At 42.4% G+C, this 18,681-nt stretch overlaps 1 protein-coding gene across 2 annotated transcripts in view; it reads left to right on the top strand.

Moving 5' to 3' along the window:
* Window positions 1–18,212, top strand: part of LOC147896591 (polyprenal reductase 1-like) — a 50,715-nt gene extending 32,503 nt beyond the window's left edge. The window contains exons 4-5 of one of the 2 annotated variants that reach the window (XM_087381579.1): window positions 7,659–7,730; window positions 17,701–18,212. In XM_087381579.1, the coding sequence (XP_087237705.1) occupies window positions 7,659–7,730; window positions 17,701–17,805 (177 nt within the window). In that variant the 3' untranslated portion in view covers window positions 17,806–18,212. The remainder of the gene's footprint in view (window positions 1–7,658; window positions 7,731–17,700) is intronic. The other variant, XM_087381578.1, reaches the window with a different exon arrangement.
* The last annotated feature ends 469 nt before the right edge of the window (window positions 18,213–18,681 follow it).

Here is an 18,681-nt window from a genome sequence, read left to right as displayed (position 1 = left end):
TTGACCAATGTATGATTTCAACTCGTGACGAATTTCCCTGCAAGGAATCCCAGCCATGCCATTCCAAATGCGAGAGGATGTGTTTCCAGTCCATCAACATGTTGGATACCAGTGGACAGCCTTTGATCTTACCATCAATACATCCCAAAAGAAAGTCCCAGTGAGTGGGCTGCCAATATCCAAAGGCAGGGGTGGTGAGTTGTGTGAGCAAATGGCGCATCATGGCAGCCCAAGGCTGAGAACCTTGCATAAGTTGCAGCATCATTTTGCCTTTATGAGCAAGAATATGCATAATGCACGTGGATGTTAAGAATATTGGATCCCCCATGCATCTTTGGCGAATAGAGATGTTGCACCGAAAGCAAACTCAAAATTTTCTTGCCATGTTTGGAGCACCAGAAGGTTTCCATAACTGTAGACATAAAAGATGTAAGATCTCCCTTGCTGAACATAATTAGAGGCAAGTAAAATTGAATATATGCCATCAAAATGGATTGAACAACTATAGCCTGACATGTAATGGCCAAGTGGCTAACTTCCTGTATTCAATCTTTTTCTTCAGCTTTATAAGTATCCAGTCAGATTGTTGGCGACGAGTAATCATCCAACCTGAAGGATAACCGACATGGCGAACCAGTTGAGTGGGTTGGACAATTTCCCCTGGCCATAAAAGAGAATGCCAGCTTTGGAATGCAAAGGCAGCAACTTAGATTTTTGAAAATTGACATGAAGACCTGCGGCTAACCCATATAGGGATAAGGCATGCATCAGGGAGGATAGATCATTCTCAGTATTCCGAGGAGCAAAAAAATCCGAGAAATTATAGTGCTGCTTCCAGGAATCTCTAATCCACGCAGCATGTCGGTCGCCACTAGATGATCCATGTATTGAAGCATGCGATGCGTGGCGATGGCATATAAAAGTGCACTAAGTGGACAGCCCTGATGAACTGAACAACGAAGAGCCCATGCTTCAGAAATATCCCCAGACAGCAGCTTTACTGTCACTGTAGAGCCAATAAATAACATGCTGCAGTTTCTGACCAAAACCCAGTGCATGCATAGTCTGTGATATAAAATCCCATTGGATTGTGTCAAATGCCTTGGCAATGTCAACTTGTAGTAATAAAACATCCTGCTCTGTGTATTTGGCATATTCGATTCCAACATAAGCATTTGCAATGTTATCTGTGATATGCCTGCGGGGAACAAACCCATATTGTGCAAGATGAAGGCCATCATGTAGATACCCTTAAATACGATCAACCACCATTTTAGTGATGATCTTGTAAATAACAGGAATGAGAGTGATAGGCCTCCAATCAGCCAAGGATTCACATATTTGCTTCTTGGAAAGAAGTTTTACGATACCTTTTTTCCAAGAATCTGGCATGTGTTGATTCTCCCAAGCAGAATTGATCATGCGCAGCAAAGTTGTATCCCAGTATGTAAGAAAGAATTCAACAGTAAGACTATCCCATCCTGGAGAAGTCCATTTGCCATAGGATTTTATTGCATCAGATAATTCTGTTTCACACACACTTTTTTTTTTTTGGTGAGAATAAATATTTTATTGCTGTGAAATAATTACATTCATAGTTACTTCTAAAGTGGAGTAACTACTACTCAACTGAAAATCTCAGTATAAGCTAGACATACATCATGATCAATCAAACGAGTCTGAGAGCAATCATAGAACGATTGCCGTAGAGATCGTTTGAAAAAAACAAAAGATGGAAAATTAGGATCACCAAAGACTATGATTTCTGTCTATCCATAGAGTCCACAGTGCCCAGTAGCGCACCCAACAAAACATAAATCAAAACCCCCTCTAGCTGGATGAAAACCAAATAACCAGAAGAACCTGCCAAAAGTAACAGTAGGAAATCTCGCTCGAAGCCCCTGTCGGATGAGAGCGAGGAAATCACAAGTGTGTGGACAGTGCCAGAAGATGTGAAGCACAGATTCGGCAGAATGTAGACATCTGTGGCAAACATTCGGAGCAATATGTCTATGTGCGAGTAAGTGCCCAGATGGAAAAATGCCAAGTAGGACTTGCCAAAGGAAAAGTTGTTGTCGAAGAGGGACTTTATAATGCCAAAGGAGATGCAGTTGCTTTCTCCACCACTTTAGTGGGCGATCCATATGCCAAACAGAATTTGCTCTATTAAAAATCCAAGGCGGAAGTAATAACACTTTATACAGAGAAGGCACTGTGATATGTGAGAGCTTCAAAGGACGGGCTGAAGAGGAAGAAGAATGTAGAGTCCAATCCTCAAGCCTATTCTGAAGTTCCAACCGACGTACCGGCAAGAATGGTTGAAGCATTTCTGAAATTTGATGCCATAAAAGACGATAATGAGCTCCCAAACCATATTTGCTAGCAGCCATAGAAAAAGATAAAAGAGTGCCATCATCCTGAAGTACATCCGCCACAAAGGAAATGCGTTTGAAAGATAGAAAGTAAGAACGCCTGGGTTCTAAGGAGGGTAAAATACTTTGGACCAATAAATATTCTCAGTCCTCAAGGAATTTCCTGACAAAGAATTCCTGCCATTTCATTCCAGGTGGGATAAAATATGCTTCCAATCAAGAAGCAAACGAGAGACAAAAGGACAGCCTTTGATCTTGCCTTGAATAGAGCCAAATAGAAAATCCCACTGTGTAGGCTGCCAATGCCCAAAAGTAGAAGTATCAATATGCAACAAAAGAGAACGGATCATGAAAGCCCAAGGCTGATCCCCTTGCATGAACTGCAACATCATTTTCCCCCTGTGAGCAAGTATATGCATTTGAATATTGAGTATGTTCAGATCCCCGTGCATCTTTGGAGAGTAGAGACGATGCATAGAGAGTAATCTGAGGCTTTTCTTGTCATTTTTTGAACACCAGAAAATCTCCATGATAGCAGACATAAAGGAAACCAGAGCTGCCTTAGTGAACATGATGAGAGGCAGATAGAATTGTATGTATGCTATCAAAATGGTTTGCGTTATTCGCAAGCGAACATGTAATGGCCAAGTTGCAAGCTTCCAATATTCAAGTTTTGCCCTTAACTTTATAAGCACCGAATCAGTTTGTTGAGAACCAGTAAGCCCCTAACCTAGAGGATAGCCAAGATGTCGAATCAGTTGAGAAGTTGGAACAATTTCCCCAGGCCACAAACGACTAATAATTTTGATTTTTGGAAATTGACACTAAGACCAGCAGCCAAACCATATGTAGAAAGAGCTTGCATAATCATGGAGAGAACGCTCCGAGTATTTTTTGGGGTAAAGAAAGAATCATCAGCATATGCTTGGGCAATCATGCTATAGTTGCCAGGAATTTCCAATCCATGCAACATGCCAGTGTCCAAAAGGTGGTCCATATATTGAAGCATTGGATGAGTGGCTATGGCAAAAAGTAAAGCACTGAGGGGACATCCTTGCCGAACAGAACAACCAAGAGTCCAGGTTGTAGAAATATCCCTTGAAAGTATGCATGGAGCTTTACTATCTTGATATAACCAATTAATAACTTGCTGCGTTTTGGGGCCAAATCCCAAGGCCTGCATAGTTGATGAAATAAAATCCCACTTAACAGTATCAAAAGCTTTGGCAATATCAACTTGCAATAGCAAAACATCCTGCTGCATATATTTGGCATATTCGATTCCAACCGAAGCATTAGCAATGTTATCTGTGATATGCCTACGAGGAACAAAACCATCTTGCGCAGGATGCAACCCATCATGTAAATAGCCTTTCAACCGATCAACAATCATTTTGGTAGTAAATTTGTAAATGACCGGCATAAGCGTGATGGGTCTCCAATCAGCCAAAGATTCACAAATTTGCTTTTTTGGAAGGAGTTTAACAAGACCTCGCTTCCATGTGTGTGGCATTTTTTGATTTTGCCAAGCAGAGTTCACCATATGCAGCAATGTATGCTTCAATAGAGGCCAATATTCTAGAAAAAAACTCAACTGTAAGACCATCCCATCTTGGAGATTTCCATCTACCACAGGATTTGATTGCATCGGACAATTCCCTCTCAGTAAAAAGTTCGTCCAATTTCAAAGCTTGACTAGTGGAAATAATAGGAGAAACATGCTGTAAAAGTAAATTTATGGAGACAAAACCTGTTGCGAGGGAGGATCTGCAGAACCAAACTGCTGAGAGAAATGATGTACACAAACAGAAGCAAGCTGTGACCGTGATGTAGTCCATGAACCATCAGGCAGAAGCACCCTATAAATGTTTGTTTTTAATCTCTTTTGATGCAAGCTTTTAAAAAATTGTTTGGAAGAGCAGCCTTTATTTAGAAAGGCTCTTTGTCTTGCTCTAGTCTCCCATTTAGCCAGTTTCGTGTGATCATTGATTTGAAGACAATGTTTAGCTTGGCATAGTGTTGTTTGCTCATGCAATGACAACGGACGAAGATGAATGAGTTTAGTGAGGTCTTGACAAGTTAATTTGGCCTGAGCAACAGTTTTCCTCAGAGTTTTCATGTAAGACTTGCCGTAACCTCTAATTACAACTTGCATTTTAGAAACAAAAGAATCCCATGCATTATCAATATCAAAGTGGCTCTGAGAAGACAGAGAGTGAGATGCTTCAGTAACCATGGCCTTGAAAGCAACATGTTGCAAATAGCTATTGTTCACAATCAGATGTCGTCTTTGAGCTAGTCTATCATCTGGCATATCATAAAAAGATAAGCTCAACCATAAAGGTGCATGATCTGAATGCACAAAGGCATAGTCAATCCACATTTTGCATGTAAAATCATCATTTTGTTGCAGAGCTACACTATACCAACGATCCAGACGTGCCTGATAAGAGGAAAGGGCATTATGTTGGAAAGTGTATCTTGGTGACAAAGGCTGCAATTCCTTCCAAAGGTCAACCAAATCAAGGTGCATCAGCAATTGAGACCATGCATGCCTTTCAGGGGTTAACATATGAGTATGTCGTGATGTATTGTCACCCTGTTGCGGAGCATTGAAATCCCCATAGAGAAAGGCATGATATCTCCATGGATATTGCTGCATGGCATCCCAAATTGCAGATCTATTCCGAGAAGGTTGAGGTGCATAAACAGAAGCAAATTCAAACACCTCGCCTTGAATGATGCATTGAAGAATAATCCATCTGTCTTGATTGCCATTTAAAGCAATAGCTGGCTGAAACTCATGCTTGATCAGACTACTCCTGAGAAAGAGTGCTCCCTAGCATAGAAGATATCATAGCCACAGTAATGACCTGTCTTTCCTGCATAGACATGTTGATTGTGTTCTTGTAGTGCCACTACATCAGGCTGAAATCTATTGATATACAGCCACACAGATTTCCATTTCCTACTGTCACACATCCCCTGAACATTAAGTGTAAAGCATTTGATATGAGCAGTCATATTTACAGATATTTATAGGAGAATAACAGCTATGTACAGCAGCAATCTTTAGGATATCAACCCTGCATTTCTACCTCATGGTTAGGGCCTCTTCCCTGAGAAGAAACATCCGCCTGAGGAGTAGACAGCAAAGCAGCAACCTCTTCTTCAGGGAAGAGGGTTCTGCTAGCTGTTACTGCAGCCCAGGTGATCCCAATTCCTGAATTGACGACTGGAGAGTTGCCACTAGAAGATGCACCATTCCAAGTGCGAGGGGGTGGAGGTCGTTGAACAGAAATAACTTTTCTTGGACTTTGCCATCCATCAATTGGAGGTTTCGGTCCTTTTGCTGAGGGTTGAATAGCAGGAAGCGAAGGGGAAGAAGCAATCCCATTTGAAACCAGTGGAGCTTTGCCTTTATCCTCATTCACAAAAAGCTGTCTATTATCTTTCTTATTATTTCCAATAGAGGCAGGAGCATCCTTAGTGGGCAGTTGGACGGGTAAAGTGGCAGGAGGCATTTTATGCTGACTCATTGGACATTGCGAAGCCATGTGCCCAAATTTTTTATAGGCAAAGCAAGCCCCTGCAAATAAGCCCCATTTAAATTTGTAAAAAGCACTTCCCATGTCAACATTGTTCACCGTGACTGAATAAGACTCTGGTGTTGGATTATCAGTATCCTAGAGAATACAAAATCGATTTGAGTTGCCATTAGGCCGTGGTGGGCAAACCACTTTGCCTAAAGTCATTGCAATTTTAGGCAAGAGTGAAGCCATACATTGCGGGAAGTTTACAACTTCAACCCAGACCAGACAGCGGTGTCGGATCAAAGCCTGAAAATCCCTTGTGGGAGACCATGGCAAAACGTGCACCATTTCCTGCCCAAAAAAGAGGGGCGAATGTTCCAAAAGCATTTGCTTGTGAATCTCATCTACCATAATGACCTCAAAAAAACCTCTGGCTGCATAGTGTACCTTCGGAACAAACGAGCCATCTAGTGTGCGGGTCAACCAGTTGCCTACCTCTGCAGCAGGTGGCATCCGACCTGGGAAAAATAAAATAACTGCATTTTTGGCATATTCTCTAACTAGATCCACAATTTCATCCTCTTCAACCATGAGACCAACCGAGGGAACAGAGTCTTTCCACTCTTTCCTTGTGTCTGCAAATCCTTCATGCATGACATCATAAACCAGTTGTGCTTCAATAGAATCATGCACTGGGTCATGCTGACCTTCAACCTGCTTTTGCTTTTTGCATTGAACCGATCGATCCTTTTGAAAAGTTTTTTCATAAGAATATTCAGCCATTTCTTCAGAAAACGATGGAACCCAAAAAGGGGGTACCTGTAAAGTGATAATAGAGAAAAAACAGTCCCAAACAAAAAACTGCCTACAGAGAAGAGAAAAATAGTGTATTTGCAAGGAGAGTAAGGGGAGAGAGAGATGTAGAAGACAAGTTCTGTAGAAGAAAAAGAGAGAAAAACCATATTTCAGAAAAAGAGGGGAGAAATCTGGCGATGGAAAGAGTACACAGGACCCAAAAACCCAAAAGGAGAGAAAGGGGATCAGAGAGTCTTCAGAACCAGCGTGTAAATGCAGTCCGTGAGCAAAACCCAGCTGTAGAGGCTGCCCGTAAGTAAACCCGGTAGAATCAGCGACCCAAGAGCAATAAAAAAGCCGGCAGCTGCTCTGGAGAAGGCGGACTGGGCGGTACACCTGTACGGAACTGTATGGAACTGTGGCGAGCTGTACGGCTGGTAATAAATGCTCCAAAACACCTCTTTTTTGACACTAATAAGGTGCAGCAGGTAGCTGAAGCAAAAGGGCTGGTCTAGAAAGGCTAGGGAGCTGATGGGAGGGCTGGAGAAGGGCTGCAGGTCCTCTCTCTCTCTCTCTCACACACACACACACACACACACACACGCGCGCGCGCATGTATGTATGTGTGTTTTTTTAATAGGATTTTTATCATTTGCACATTGGATCTTTTAGTAAGATGTGTACACTAGGGCAACAAAGGAATAAGGTTTCATTGTATTTGACAATCAAATAAAAACTTAAGAGTTGTTCTTCTAGATATGCTCTTTATCATTTTGGTGATATCGTCCTATTGAATGAAAACATGTTTGCTGTTGTACTCTGCGCTTTTTGTAAAAGAAAGGTAGCAATCTTGCACCATTCTAGTTCTTACAAATGCATATTTGGGTTCTTGACATTTTGGTAATGTTATGAATAATGAGCGCTAAGGTTATAAACGCTTTTTTGATGTTCTTGGCAGGTCATGTATTTCAGCTTTGTAGTTGCAACTGCTGGTCAAAGCCTAGATGCATGGCTTTTGCTCATGTTTGTGGTAAGCTATACGTTCTTTGTCGGAGGTGGTTGATCGCTTGTAGCTTTTTGAATTTTAACCATAAATTTAGCTTTGCCATGTTAAGGCATTGACTCATTCCTACACTTGCAAGCAATCATTAGCAGCTAACATTGGCCATTTTTCAGGATCTTCTAAGTTTGGTAGTTGTAGACACTCATTGATCCTATAGGTTAATTTGAAAGGTTTTTTTTGTGGAGTCGTCTAACCACAGGACACATTCGCTTCTTTTTTAATTTCAAAGTTAAAATTTTAAGGTCTACATTCTAGCTATTACATCGCCTCGGCATTTTGACTGTGGTTTTGGGGTTGCGCGATGGTATTTATACCTTAGATTATATGGAGAGGTATTCTTGATTGAATTGCTAAATACTAAAACACGAAATAAAAAGAACCTAGACCGTAGTTCTGTTCTCTCAACTGTTGGTGTTTTAGACATGTGTACTCCTAAGCCTTTCACATCCTCTTCATGGCCATTAAACTACCCATTCCAAGCTTTGGGGAATTAGGAAAGTTGAAGATGAAGATCCAAAGCCACCTTGTGATATAGATGATCTGGGAGATTATGACAAGAGTGGAGGTTAGGCCTCGGGATATCCAGAATACTACCAGGCTATTGGTGACACTAGGAGATTGTGATGCAGGCAGAGATTGGGCACGGCGTGATGCTAAGGCCTTGTCCAAACTATTAGCACGACTGTGGACTCGGGCCTCCCTCATATTGAGTTTGTAGACATGATGGTTCAAGCATGACTCATTTTAAGGGATATGTACAAGATTAATAACACATTTCTAGAGGTAGAACTCTACATCATGCATATGGAGCAGGGAGCCTCAGTACATGATCACATCACTAAAATGAAGGTAGTGAGGGATTAACTATCGGAAGTTGGTCAGCAAACGGATTCGGTTCGGAGAGTCGGGATTTTACTTGGTATGCTCCCTAGGAGCTATAAAGGTTTTGTATTGGGCAACGGTCGTCAGGAGGGAGCAGGGGCACATAAAAGGCTAGCTTCATAGCGGCAAGCCCAACAACAAGAAGGGAAAATTAAAAGTTGATGATGAGGAGAATTCTTTATCTAGTGGAAGCAAGAAAAAGAAGAAATGCTTCTATTGCAACAGCTAGGGTATTTTGCACTGTGGAAAGAAGGGTGATCACAAGACAGGGAAGGAGTCCAACCAAGATTCAAAGGAGTCAAAGCTAGCAACAAATGTGGTAATAGAGTGGAATGAAGTTGTTTTGGTGACAACTCAGAGCGTTGCTAAGATTAGGTATACAAATTTAAAGTTAGTGATGATTGCTTTGAGGAACATGACATATTGATAGGGATGCCTTGGGGATATATGTGGATTTGCCACAGGGATTTCATTGTTCTGGTGCTTGGATGCAGATGTTACCAGAGTTGTGATGGGTTGCAACAGAACTTGGGAGCATGATGCTTGGTAGGATCCAAGTTGTCCTTAGATAAACGTGATGATTGTGTTACGATTGTTAGTGAGCGATGTCAGGTTCATGATCAAGGATGGTGGTGCGTAGATCTTTATGCTACCTGGATGTTACTATGCTTCAAGATGGTTTGCTTGCACAGGATCGGACTTGGAGAAGTAGGAGCTGCAGGTTCAAAGACCGATGATGAAGGACGTCTTTGACTTGTTCCTGAGAGCTTCTCAGTGGGAGCTGATGCTCTAAAGACAAGTACAACATAACCATAAAAAGCTAGTACAAAGTGCTTGAGCCCATGGAGAGGACGGAAGTTGTGGTGTGGCATCATTGTGGTTGTTCTCTTTGGCTTGGAGTGCTATAAGAAGAGTACGGGGAAATTTTAAGCAATTTTAAGCCTTCATGTGATGGAAGGTCTCCTATGCTTTGTTCATCTCTGGCCTTGGGTGCTCAATTGCACTCGTCTTAGACTAAGAATGACTTGTTGAAGATTCTCTTGGTTTTGATGTTGTTGACGTAGGAACCTGCTCGATGGGCAGATCAATTGCGGGTGCTTTCCTATTTAGTTCTCTAGCAATTTTAGACACGACTTGCTATTGGGCCTTCCAATCAATGTCTAGCGTGTTGATTCAGAGATCAGCAAGCTCGGAGGTCTTCTCTCTATGTTCACCTCACCCCAGAGACACGATTGATGGGTGTGTCAGTGGCACTCGTCCGACGTAGGGCCAAAGCCAGGAGACCACAACAAACCATGCATACCCACCATCGCTAGGCTCATCATGGGTTTTATAGCTTTGTGCATCACCAGTGCCTCTCGTGGACTTGACTCCTTTGCCAGCAGAATCCGAATGATGTCTCTTAGATGCTTGGCCAGGAGGATAGGTTGCATGGACCAACTATCCTCTTTGCAGTTTTATGGTGCAAAATCTTTTGGTTGCTAAGAATTTATGAGACTATGCCACAAAATGATTAAACCCATCTCGGTTAGATTGCACCAAACACTCCTCCACATGGGGAGGAGGGGGGGCCGCAATGGTGGCGCTTGGGAGGGGCAACAAGGGCAACAACAAGTTGGTCTAGTTGGACAAGCACCAGTACAACTATTACACCTGAGCAGAGGAGGTGGGATACTCATGATGCTCAAACATTGTCATCCCGACTCATTGATTATGGGTTTATAATTCCTTATATTCAGTCCAGCCGGCATTCAAAATCAGCTTGGGATATTTTGGAGAACATGTATCAAGCTCACAATGAGGCTAGAGTCTCATTTTTGCGCAAGGTGTTTGATGGGTGCACATGAATGAAGGAGACTCCATGCAGAAACATGTCACTTGAATTCTAAATGCCATTATTGTAAGAAGCTGGGTCATCATATCAGTGAGTGCCCGAAGAGGCTTGCAAAGGAAGAAAAAGGAATCTGGTATGGATGTTTCAGGTTCAGCCCATATACAGGGAACACATGCTTTTAGCATCAATGAGATGGCCCAAACATTGTATTTCAATAGCGGCGCCTCCCACCATATCACTTGTTGGTAAGAAAGTCTCATGTGTCAACGGTCCTTCTTAGCCAGTTAAAGGGATCGGAGAGCTTTCAATCACAACCGTAGATGGTTAAGATCTTTGCATCTAGGATGTCTTATTTGTCGGTTGGATCAAGTTTGACTATGCATTGGTGTTGACAGGTACAGTTTGTCACAGGTTATTTGAGCACATTCACTGATGTTGCTTCTACCTCTGCCATGCAGGATGCGGGTTATGCATGTAAATTATGGAAGCCTTACGTTAATGCAGAAATTCTAGATGGTTGATGCCTTACCTCGTATTGAGGCCCCTCATAAGCATATATGTGTGGGCTGTATTTTGGGAAGAATGCATAGATTTTCTTTTCCCAAGGATGGTGCAGTCCGGGCTGCAAGAAAATTGCAGCTCGTACTTAGGGTTCACCAGCCTAGGGTTTGGTCTCTATGACTACCCTAGTTTTCTATTTCACTTGTGTTGCTGCAATTTCATTCAATCTTGCTTCAGCTCCATTCTCTCGCCTTCTTTCGCTTCCATTATGGGGTTCTTTTGTAGTAGAGGAGAGAGGTGAGATAGAGGGGCAGACCATCCACTTGTCCCACATGCTTGTTAATGTAGACATGTGATTCAATGCTCCCAAAATGCACTGCTTGTAAGGTTTCTTTAGTGCTTCATAGGTTTCAGTTCTTTAAACTTTAGTGCTAGCCTTCGTCATGGCTGAGTCTGCCCTTCACCTCCGGAGTGCTGACAGAAGCTCAGTACGAAGACTTTGTATAAATGGATGCTCAAGTATGTGTGGATTTGTATGTGTGAGAGCATATTTTTATACTATGGTCTACACCCACTGTTGGGCACTGATGACGTCAGTGGGGATGTCATAGTAGCTAGTCCCTACTATGCATGATGGAGTTTATGGTTTTCAACCTTGTGAGTGACTATCATGAGATTGAAACTGCACTATGTTGTGTTTTTAGAGGATGAGTTTGGGAATGTTCCTGGATTCATCTAGGTATATTTGATTTCAAAAAATGTATTTGAAATTGTGCCTTACAACAATGAAATGTTTGCTTTCTCGAGCTCTTCGACATGGTAGGCTCGAATCTGAAAAGTCCTATACTTTATTTACTAAAAATAGTATTAGAGGGAATTTAAAGTGCAAATGAGCTACGCTGCAGCACCCAAGCTTTGAGTAACTCAAATGCCTCTTCATTTGCTCCGAGGAAAGCCTAACAAGTGGAAAAATCCTTGGCCAGTTTATTTATTGGCCACCGGCTAAAAATGGTGCTGTGTTCTCATCAACAATGACATTTTGGTGAAGTCTTTTGGCGTTGGCTAAAAATAGTAAATGAGCATTCCATGGCTAAATTGATTTCTTCTTTTTTAAACCCTTGGGTCCTTTGTGCCTAAGGTGTACTGTGGATCAATTCATTATTACTCTGATGGAGTAATCTGCATATTGCATCAAGTTTGATCAAATTAAAGAAGTTTAAAGTTAGTGCAACGACATAGGAAAAATCTCGCTTGTTGGGCTGAACACTTTCACCGCCGCCGATATGCGCATGCGAGAAATAAAGCACAACCAGCTCTAAAAAATGGGTCAGGTTTAGTTTGCACTGATTCTATAAAAGCATGACCTAACATTACCACACAAATGGCACATAAATACAGCATTGCATGTGCAAAACGGTGCATAGTCTTGGTGAGATTGCCTCTAGTTGAACCTATAACCTCAAGCCTTGCCACCTTATGGATTTCGTTGTTTTGATCCAGGCTACTGGCACACATTTCAAAACCCTTATCGATTTGGGCGGACCAAGTTAAGCTATCTAGTGAGCTCTATCTTTTGGCTTTGGGAGAGACATATAGGTGGAGGTGTGTACGGGTGGTACCTAGCAATCCTCTTGATTACATCTCAGGTCTTGACTCAATCTGTTTGAGCCCAAAATAGGTCACCTAACCTTGATGGCTCTTGGGTTGGACCTTTGTCAACCAACTCCAGAGAGTATGGTTCTTGGGTCTAGAGTCTTCACCCCATAGTTTTAACTAGAGTGGACATTGAGTCCCCAACCTCACATAAACGCATATATCTGATTCAACAAGGAAAAATGGAAAAGAACAATCACCTAAAGAAGGATACCTTTCTGGTTTGGTTCATAACCACGTTTGTACAATTGAGTCCATTTTGCAGGGTCCTGTAATTGTTGGATTACAATGCAATGCTCTGCTACATTTTCTATGAAAGTGTGAGATTCCAAAAAGAAAAATGCAAATGTATTGTTTGTCCACCTATTGCAGAGGATCTGGGTGCCTTAAACCCATTGAGTTATGAAAATGTTTGGACAAATGCTGCTCTATCAATAGGGATCATATTTGAGGGAGGGTGGGCATAGGGTTTTAGAGCAAGATGGTTGGTTATCCCCTTAGATGTTGGCTTTATCTCTCTTCTAAATGCTGGTTCATTTCCTTCGGAGAAAAGAAAGCTTTGCTTGTAGCTTGAGGTCATTTTCATTGTCTTGAGACTGGGCAGTCAATTCGCTAGTCTCCAATTGTGTGGTTGGCCTCATGGGCGTCCCTTACTAGCTCAAGCATGTTGTGCTATTTCACATTATTGATACCTCTATGTTGGTAAATCCTTATTGTGTTGATAATCGGTGTTGTGAGCGCAGGCTGGAGCTCGCAAAGCTTGGGGTAAGTATCCCAACTATGACTAGAAACTCCTTAGTGTAGCACATCATTGGCGGCCAGAGTGCCAGGACCCTTCCTCCTGGTCCTTGTTATGATTCAGCCCTAACCTAAAATGATCTATGTCTAAGGTTTCTTCCATGCAGAGGAGGTTGCTAACAGCACATTGAGAATGGATGGCATGGATTTTGTTGGCTGAGCAGTTGTTGCAGGTTTAGCACTGCAAAAGCAACGAGTGGTGTTGAGACAACTAGAGTTGAAGTTGGAGCAACGTATAGGCAGAGAGAGTATGTGTCACAGTGCCACATTGGATTCCACTGATTTATGCAGCAGCATCTGATGTGATGAATAATGCCTCGAAATGTCAAGGAAGGCATCATACAGTGAAGATTGAAAGAAAATAGGGGAAGCTTATGAAACTATGATACTCTCCCACAAATGCACAGGTAATCAGATCCACATAAAATGGATTCCTGCAATTGCAGATTGCAGACTTATCGACACCTTTTGGCTTTCCAAGGCGGTAAGACTCCTGCAATCTGCTACTAAGACAAGGTGCTTCTTTCAGACAATAGAGTAGTCATAAGATGAAGCAAATAGTACGCAACATGTGCGTTCTATACAACTCCTCACTGGTTTTTGTGGAACAAATCACCTGAATAAGAACCTGTCTGCAGGTTTTGCAGTGAAGCATACTGTCTGATTTGACTGCGGTATTGAAGAGGCTGTAGCTATGGCTGCCCTCTCTCCACAAGCCTGCTACAATGTCTATCGGCATGTCTATTTTGCAGATGTTTTATCGCTTCACACGGCTTTAGAGATATGGTTTTCTGTGTCTAGAGTTTCTCAAGAATCACAGTTTCTTGCAGCTCAAATCCTTTGTAGTGTCACTGCTGTAGATTTCCTTTGTAGAATTTCGTAGTTTACTTGCTCAGCTGTCTCTTCAGATGTTGGTGCTGTAAGGTATCCCACAGATAGCCTTGGCCTTTCCTAGCTGATGCTTCCTGTTTGCTTGTGCATAGATCATATTTTTGTTTCAGACTTTTTTCATGTAATGCAGCCAGGATTTTTTATATAAACACATATGTGTATTATGGGTGCTGAGTAATTTGTGAGTGTTTTGTACACACTTTTTTTTTTGGGGGTGGAAATTTGGATGCTTTATATCACAGAATCACTATCCCAAAACGGGATGTGAAAAAATACACCTGGTGAAGATCTCAATATATGACAGATACACATTAGGATCTATGTACTTCGTTTGCAAGCAATTATAGAAAGATTGCTGCAGAGAGTGCCTGAAGAAAGAAAAAAGTGAAAAAGTAGGATCACCAAAGACACTATGATGTCTATCTTTCCATAGGGTCCAAACTGTCCAGTAGTAAACCCAAACAAAAAATAAATCAAAATCCTGTCTAGGTGGGTGTATCCCAAATATCCAGAAGAACTTTCCAAAGGTAGCATTTGGAAATCGAGCTTGTAAACGTTGCCCAAGGAAGCTCAAGAAATCATAAGTATAGGAACAATGCCAAAGAAGATGAGGCACAGACCCCCATGGAACCAAACATCTACGACAAACACCCGGAGCAATATCCCCGCGTGCCAAAAGTTGCCCAGATGGAAGAACTCCCAACAAAACTTGCCTCAAGAAAACCTATTGTCGGAGTGGAAATTTTGAATTCCAAATCTGTCTCAATCCGTCACCACATGGCAGTGCGATTCATTCGCCAAAGCTGATTCACTTTGTGAGAAAACCATGGTGGAGGCAAAAGCACTTTATATAAAGAAGAGAGAGCAATGTGTGACAGCTTCAAAGGGTGACAAGATGACCCTGGAGAAGAAAGAGTCTAGTCCTGAAGGTGATCCTCCAGCTCTAAAGGCAGAATGTTTTGTACACACACACACACACACTTTTTTTTAAGTGAAATCATTATATTTCTGTGTGGGAAACCTCAAAAGAGGTAAAAACCCACCAATAAGTACAAGGAAAAAGTTTTTACAAGTAAAACCTCAGAGCAAAAGTCATGAGGTAGCCAAGTAAAAAGTGACATATCAAGCTGGTGGAGGAGGATCAAACACGGCATCCTCTAGCTTCAAATTGTTGCTCTGTAAAACTGATGCAGTGATGAAACCACACCATCAATAAAAACAAGCTGTTTTTTGCCCTTGTGATTCTTCTTGATATAGGCTGGTACCCGAAATTTTTGAATCAGAGGGTCAAAAATCTGTTGTAACATGGGATGAAAAGATTCCAGTAAAAAAGGTACTTCTGCATCCCGGACAGAAGAAAACTCTGGCACAGGCATCGAAGGAAGAGGAGCTAAATCAACATCCGTATCTTCCGATGAAAAAGCTGCATCTGATAAAGCAGGGTTTAGCATTTGAGCTTCAATCTGAGGATCAATCTGAGTAAGAGCAAGGGCAGCATCCTGAGAGAGAGCATGCATATCATCTTGTAAAATGCCCTCTGCAAGGGGTACATCCATATCTTGAGTAGAAGGAAACTGATGGTGCTCAACAAGGGTGCAATCTTGAGCTTCTTCAGCAAGAGGAAGATTTGCCTGTGATTTATCAACCTTCCTCCAGTAGTGCTTCGGAGCAGTAGAGGGCCTCGCCAAAGAAGCCATAGCAGAAACCGGAGGAGAAGGGAGAGTAACCTTGACAGCTGAAAAAGGAGCAGGAGGAATGGGCTTGGATGTAGAAGGGCAAGCACGTGCAAAATGACTAACCTTGTCGGCACCGATAACATGCAGTGGGAAAAGATGCAAAATGGAGCTTGATGCGCATCGGATGGGCAAATCCCAAATCAAGATCTAGAGTAGATGGCACGGGCTGCGTCATATCTCACAAAATGCAAAGACGAACATCACGGGAGGCTTGCAAGAACTCCTGTTTCGGAACATGAAGGGGTCTTCCCAAAAAAGCTGCAAGAGTTGGAAGATGCTGAAGAAGAGGCACAGGCAGCGCTTTGAGAGTAATCCAAACCGGACAGTGAGTCAGAAGGGTTGCAGAAGGATCGAAAAGTGGATCCCAGGGCATGACATAAGCAAAGAAACCAGCCCCAGGAACACCAGCATGACTGACAAGGCGCTCTACCACCTCAGTCGAAGAGCAGTGGGCATAGTAAAATCCTTTGCCCAGAAAGACAAAGGAAGAAATACAATCCTGACCCACTGCAACATCAGCCCAATGACGAAGCTGAGCTGAAGATAAAACCCTGCCCATGAAATAGAGGCAGACTCCAAATTGCTGAGCCTGCCGAAGACCAGAGACCAAAAGGGCAGAATCCAAGGAACAAACAAGCGGGAAACTCGATGAAGGAACTTATGTGACAGAGGCAGAGCACAATTGGCGAAGAAGGGCCATCGGAAACATCCAACTTTGCCGATCTTATCAAAGGTGAGGTAGACAAACCACCATGCTTCCGCCGAAGAAAAACACGAGTAGTAGGAGCAGAGGCAGGAGGCGGCGCTGAAGCAGAGAAAACAAAAGAGGAGGGAGGCTGCGTAGTTGACCGTACAGGCTGTACGGTCGATCGTACTTGCTGTACGGATGGCCGTACAGCAGGCATGAAAGGCCGTACGGGGAGGTGCAGGGAGCACGGGAGCTGTACGGGGGGCAGCAGGCTGCACGGAAATTGTACGGAAGGCCGTACAGCTGACGGCAGTTGTACGGAAGGCAAGGTAGGCAGCAGGGACGTCAAGGGTGACTGTACGGACGGAAACGGGGAGGAAGACGAGGCTGGCAAGGCAGAGGAGCAGGTCTCCATCGCTCGCAATCTCTCTACACACCCCACACACGCATGCACGCATGTGCGCACGTGCGCACACACACACACACACACACAACGTGCAGGTGTGTGTATACACATATATCTATACACATATATACTCTCTAAGAATAAATGAAGGTTTGTGTCCTCTTGATCAGTTTTTATGTTAGTGACTTAGAGTTATTACTTGCCTTTCGCTATGGAGAATGATACCTGTGATGTAAAAATAGGGAAATCTTAGCTAATACTTGCCTTTCGCTATGGAGAATGATACCGTGATGTAAAAATAGGGAAATCTTAGCTTCTCATGTAAGGTTTGGCTGGGTCAGTTACAGCAAAGCTTCATTACACCTTATCAGTGAATAGTTGCTGCAGCATCGAGCAATGCTTTTGCGAAAATTTTCTCTATCTTTGTTTCTATTGTCGAATATTTAAATGGATATCACTTGTTTCCCATCTGACAAAGCATTTTTTTCAATCTAGCTTACTATGGTGCGGGAAGGCATCCTATGGACACTTTTATTTTATTGTTGCAGGTTCTCAACCTTTCAATAGCTGCTGATGATACCCATAAGTGGTATAGACAAAAGTTTGATGACTATCCTTCTTCTCGAAGGGTAATTATTCCTTTTGTATACTAGGCTACTGATCTCCTTGATTTCGGAGCCTTTTTAATATATGTAAGTACATCCTAAAGCTTCATTGGCAGAACGCAGTTGCTGTCACCTTGTAGGTTGATATGTTGCAGGTTCTCAACCTTTCAATAGCTGCTGATGATACCCATAAGTGGTATAGACAAAAGTTTGATGACTATCCTTTGCTGTCACCTTGTAGGTTGACATGTTCTAATCTTTTATTCTTTGCAAGTCGTCACATTTATTGGTTGCTTGCAGCTCAAATATGACTACTTCATATTAGTGTCTTGTCACTCGATGATGCAATAAACTGGTATGATAGAAGATTTGAATTTTTGTAACTGTCGCACACAAGGCTGCTGGATTATTGTCCGAAATTCAGATTATTGATCGAATTGCACTGGAATTGTAATCCATCTACCTTCTCGATCATTTGAAGCCACAACAGCTTGATGGGCATGTTTCACTAGAACAAGCACACTTGAGACGCCATGCTCTCTCGCATTAAAAAACTGTCAGCCTGCATACACATGCTGTCCAATGTACCAAATATTCAGCCACTGTACAATCCCTGCGCATAGATGTCTAGCATAGACAAAAATGCAATAGTCAAGCTAAGCAATCCCTGCTCATGCCACAAGTACCTGCAATCTCACAAGAGAGCATACAAGTCTGAGTTCTTCTCTACTACATTCGCTACATTTGGAGCACCCAAAGAATCATTGGCATGTCTCTGCATTGTTTATCAAGCATTGTGCTCTTGTAGAGACACTATATCAGGTTGCTGCAAGTTATTAACATAAGCCCACATTAACAAAAGCTTCCATTTGCATAAATCACACAACCTTTGTACATTATAGGTCAAGCATTTTATAGTTATGT

Source organism: Dipteris shenzhenensis, chromosome 11 (assembly GCF_047967505.1).
Source record: "Dipteris shenzhenensis isolate YYH24624 ecotype China chromosome 11, Dip_SZ_1.0, whole genome shotgun sequence".
Taxonomy (NCBI): Eukaryota; Viridiplantae; Streptophyta; class Polypodiopsida; order Gleicheniales; family Dipteridaceae; genus Dipteris; species Dipteris shenzhenensis.
Note: the sequence above shows the minus strand (reverse complement) of the source record. Positions and strands in the feature narration are given on the sequence as shown.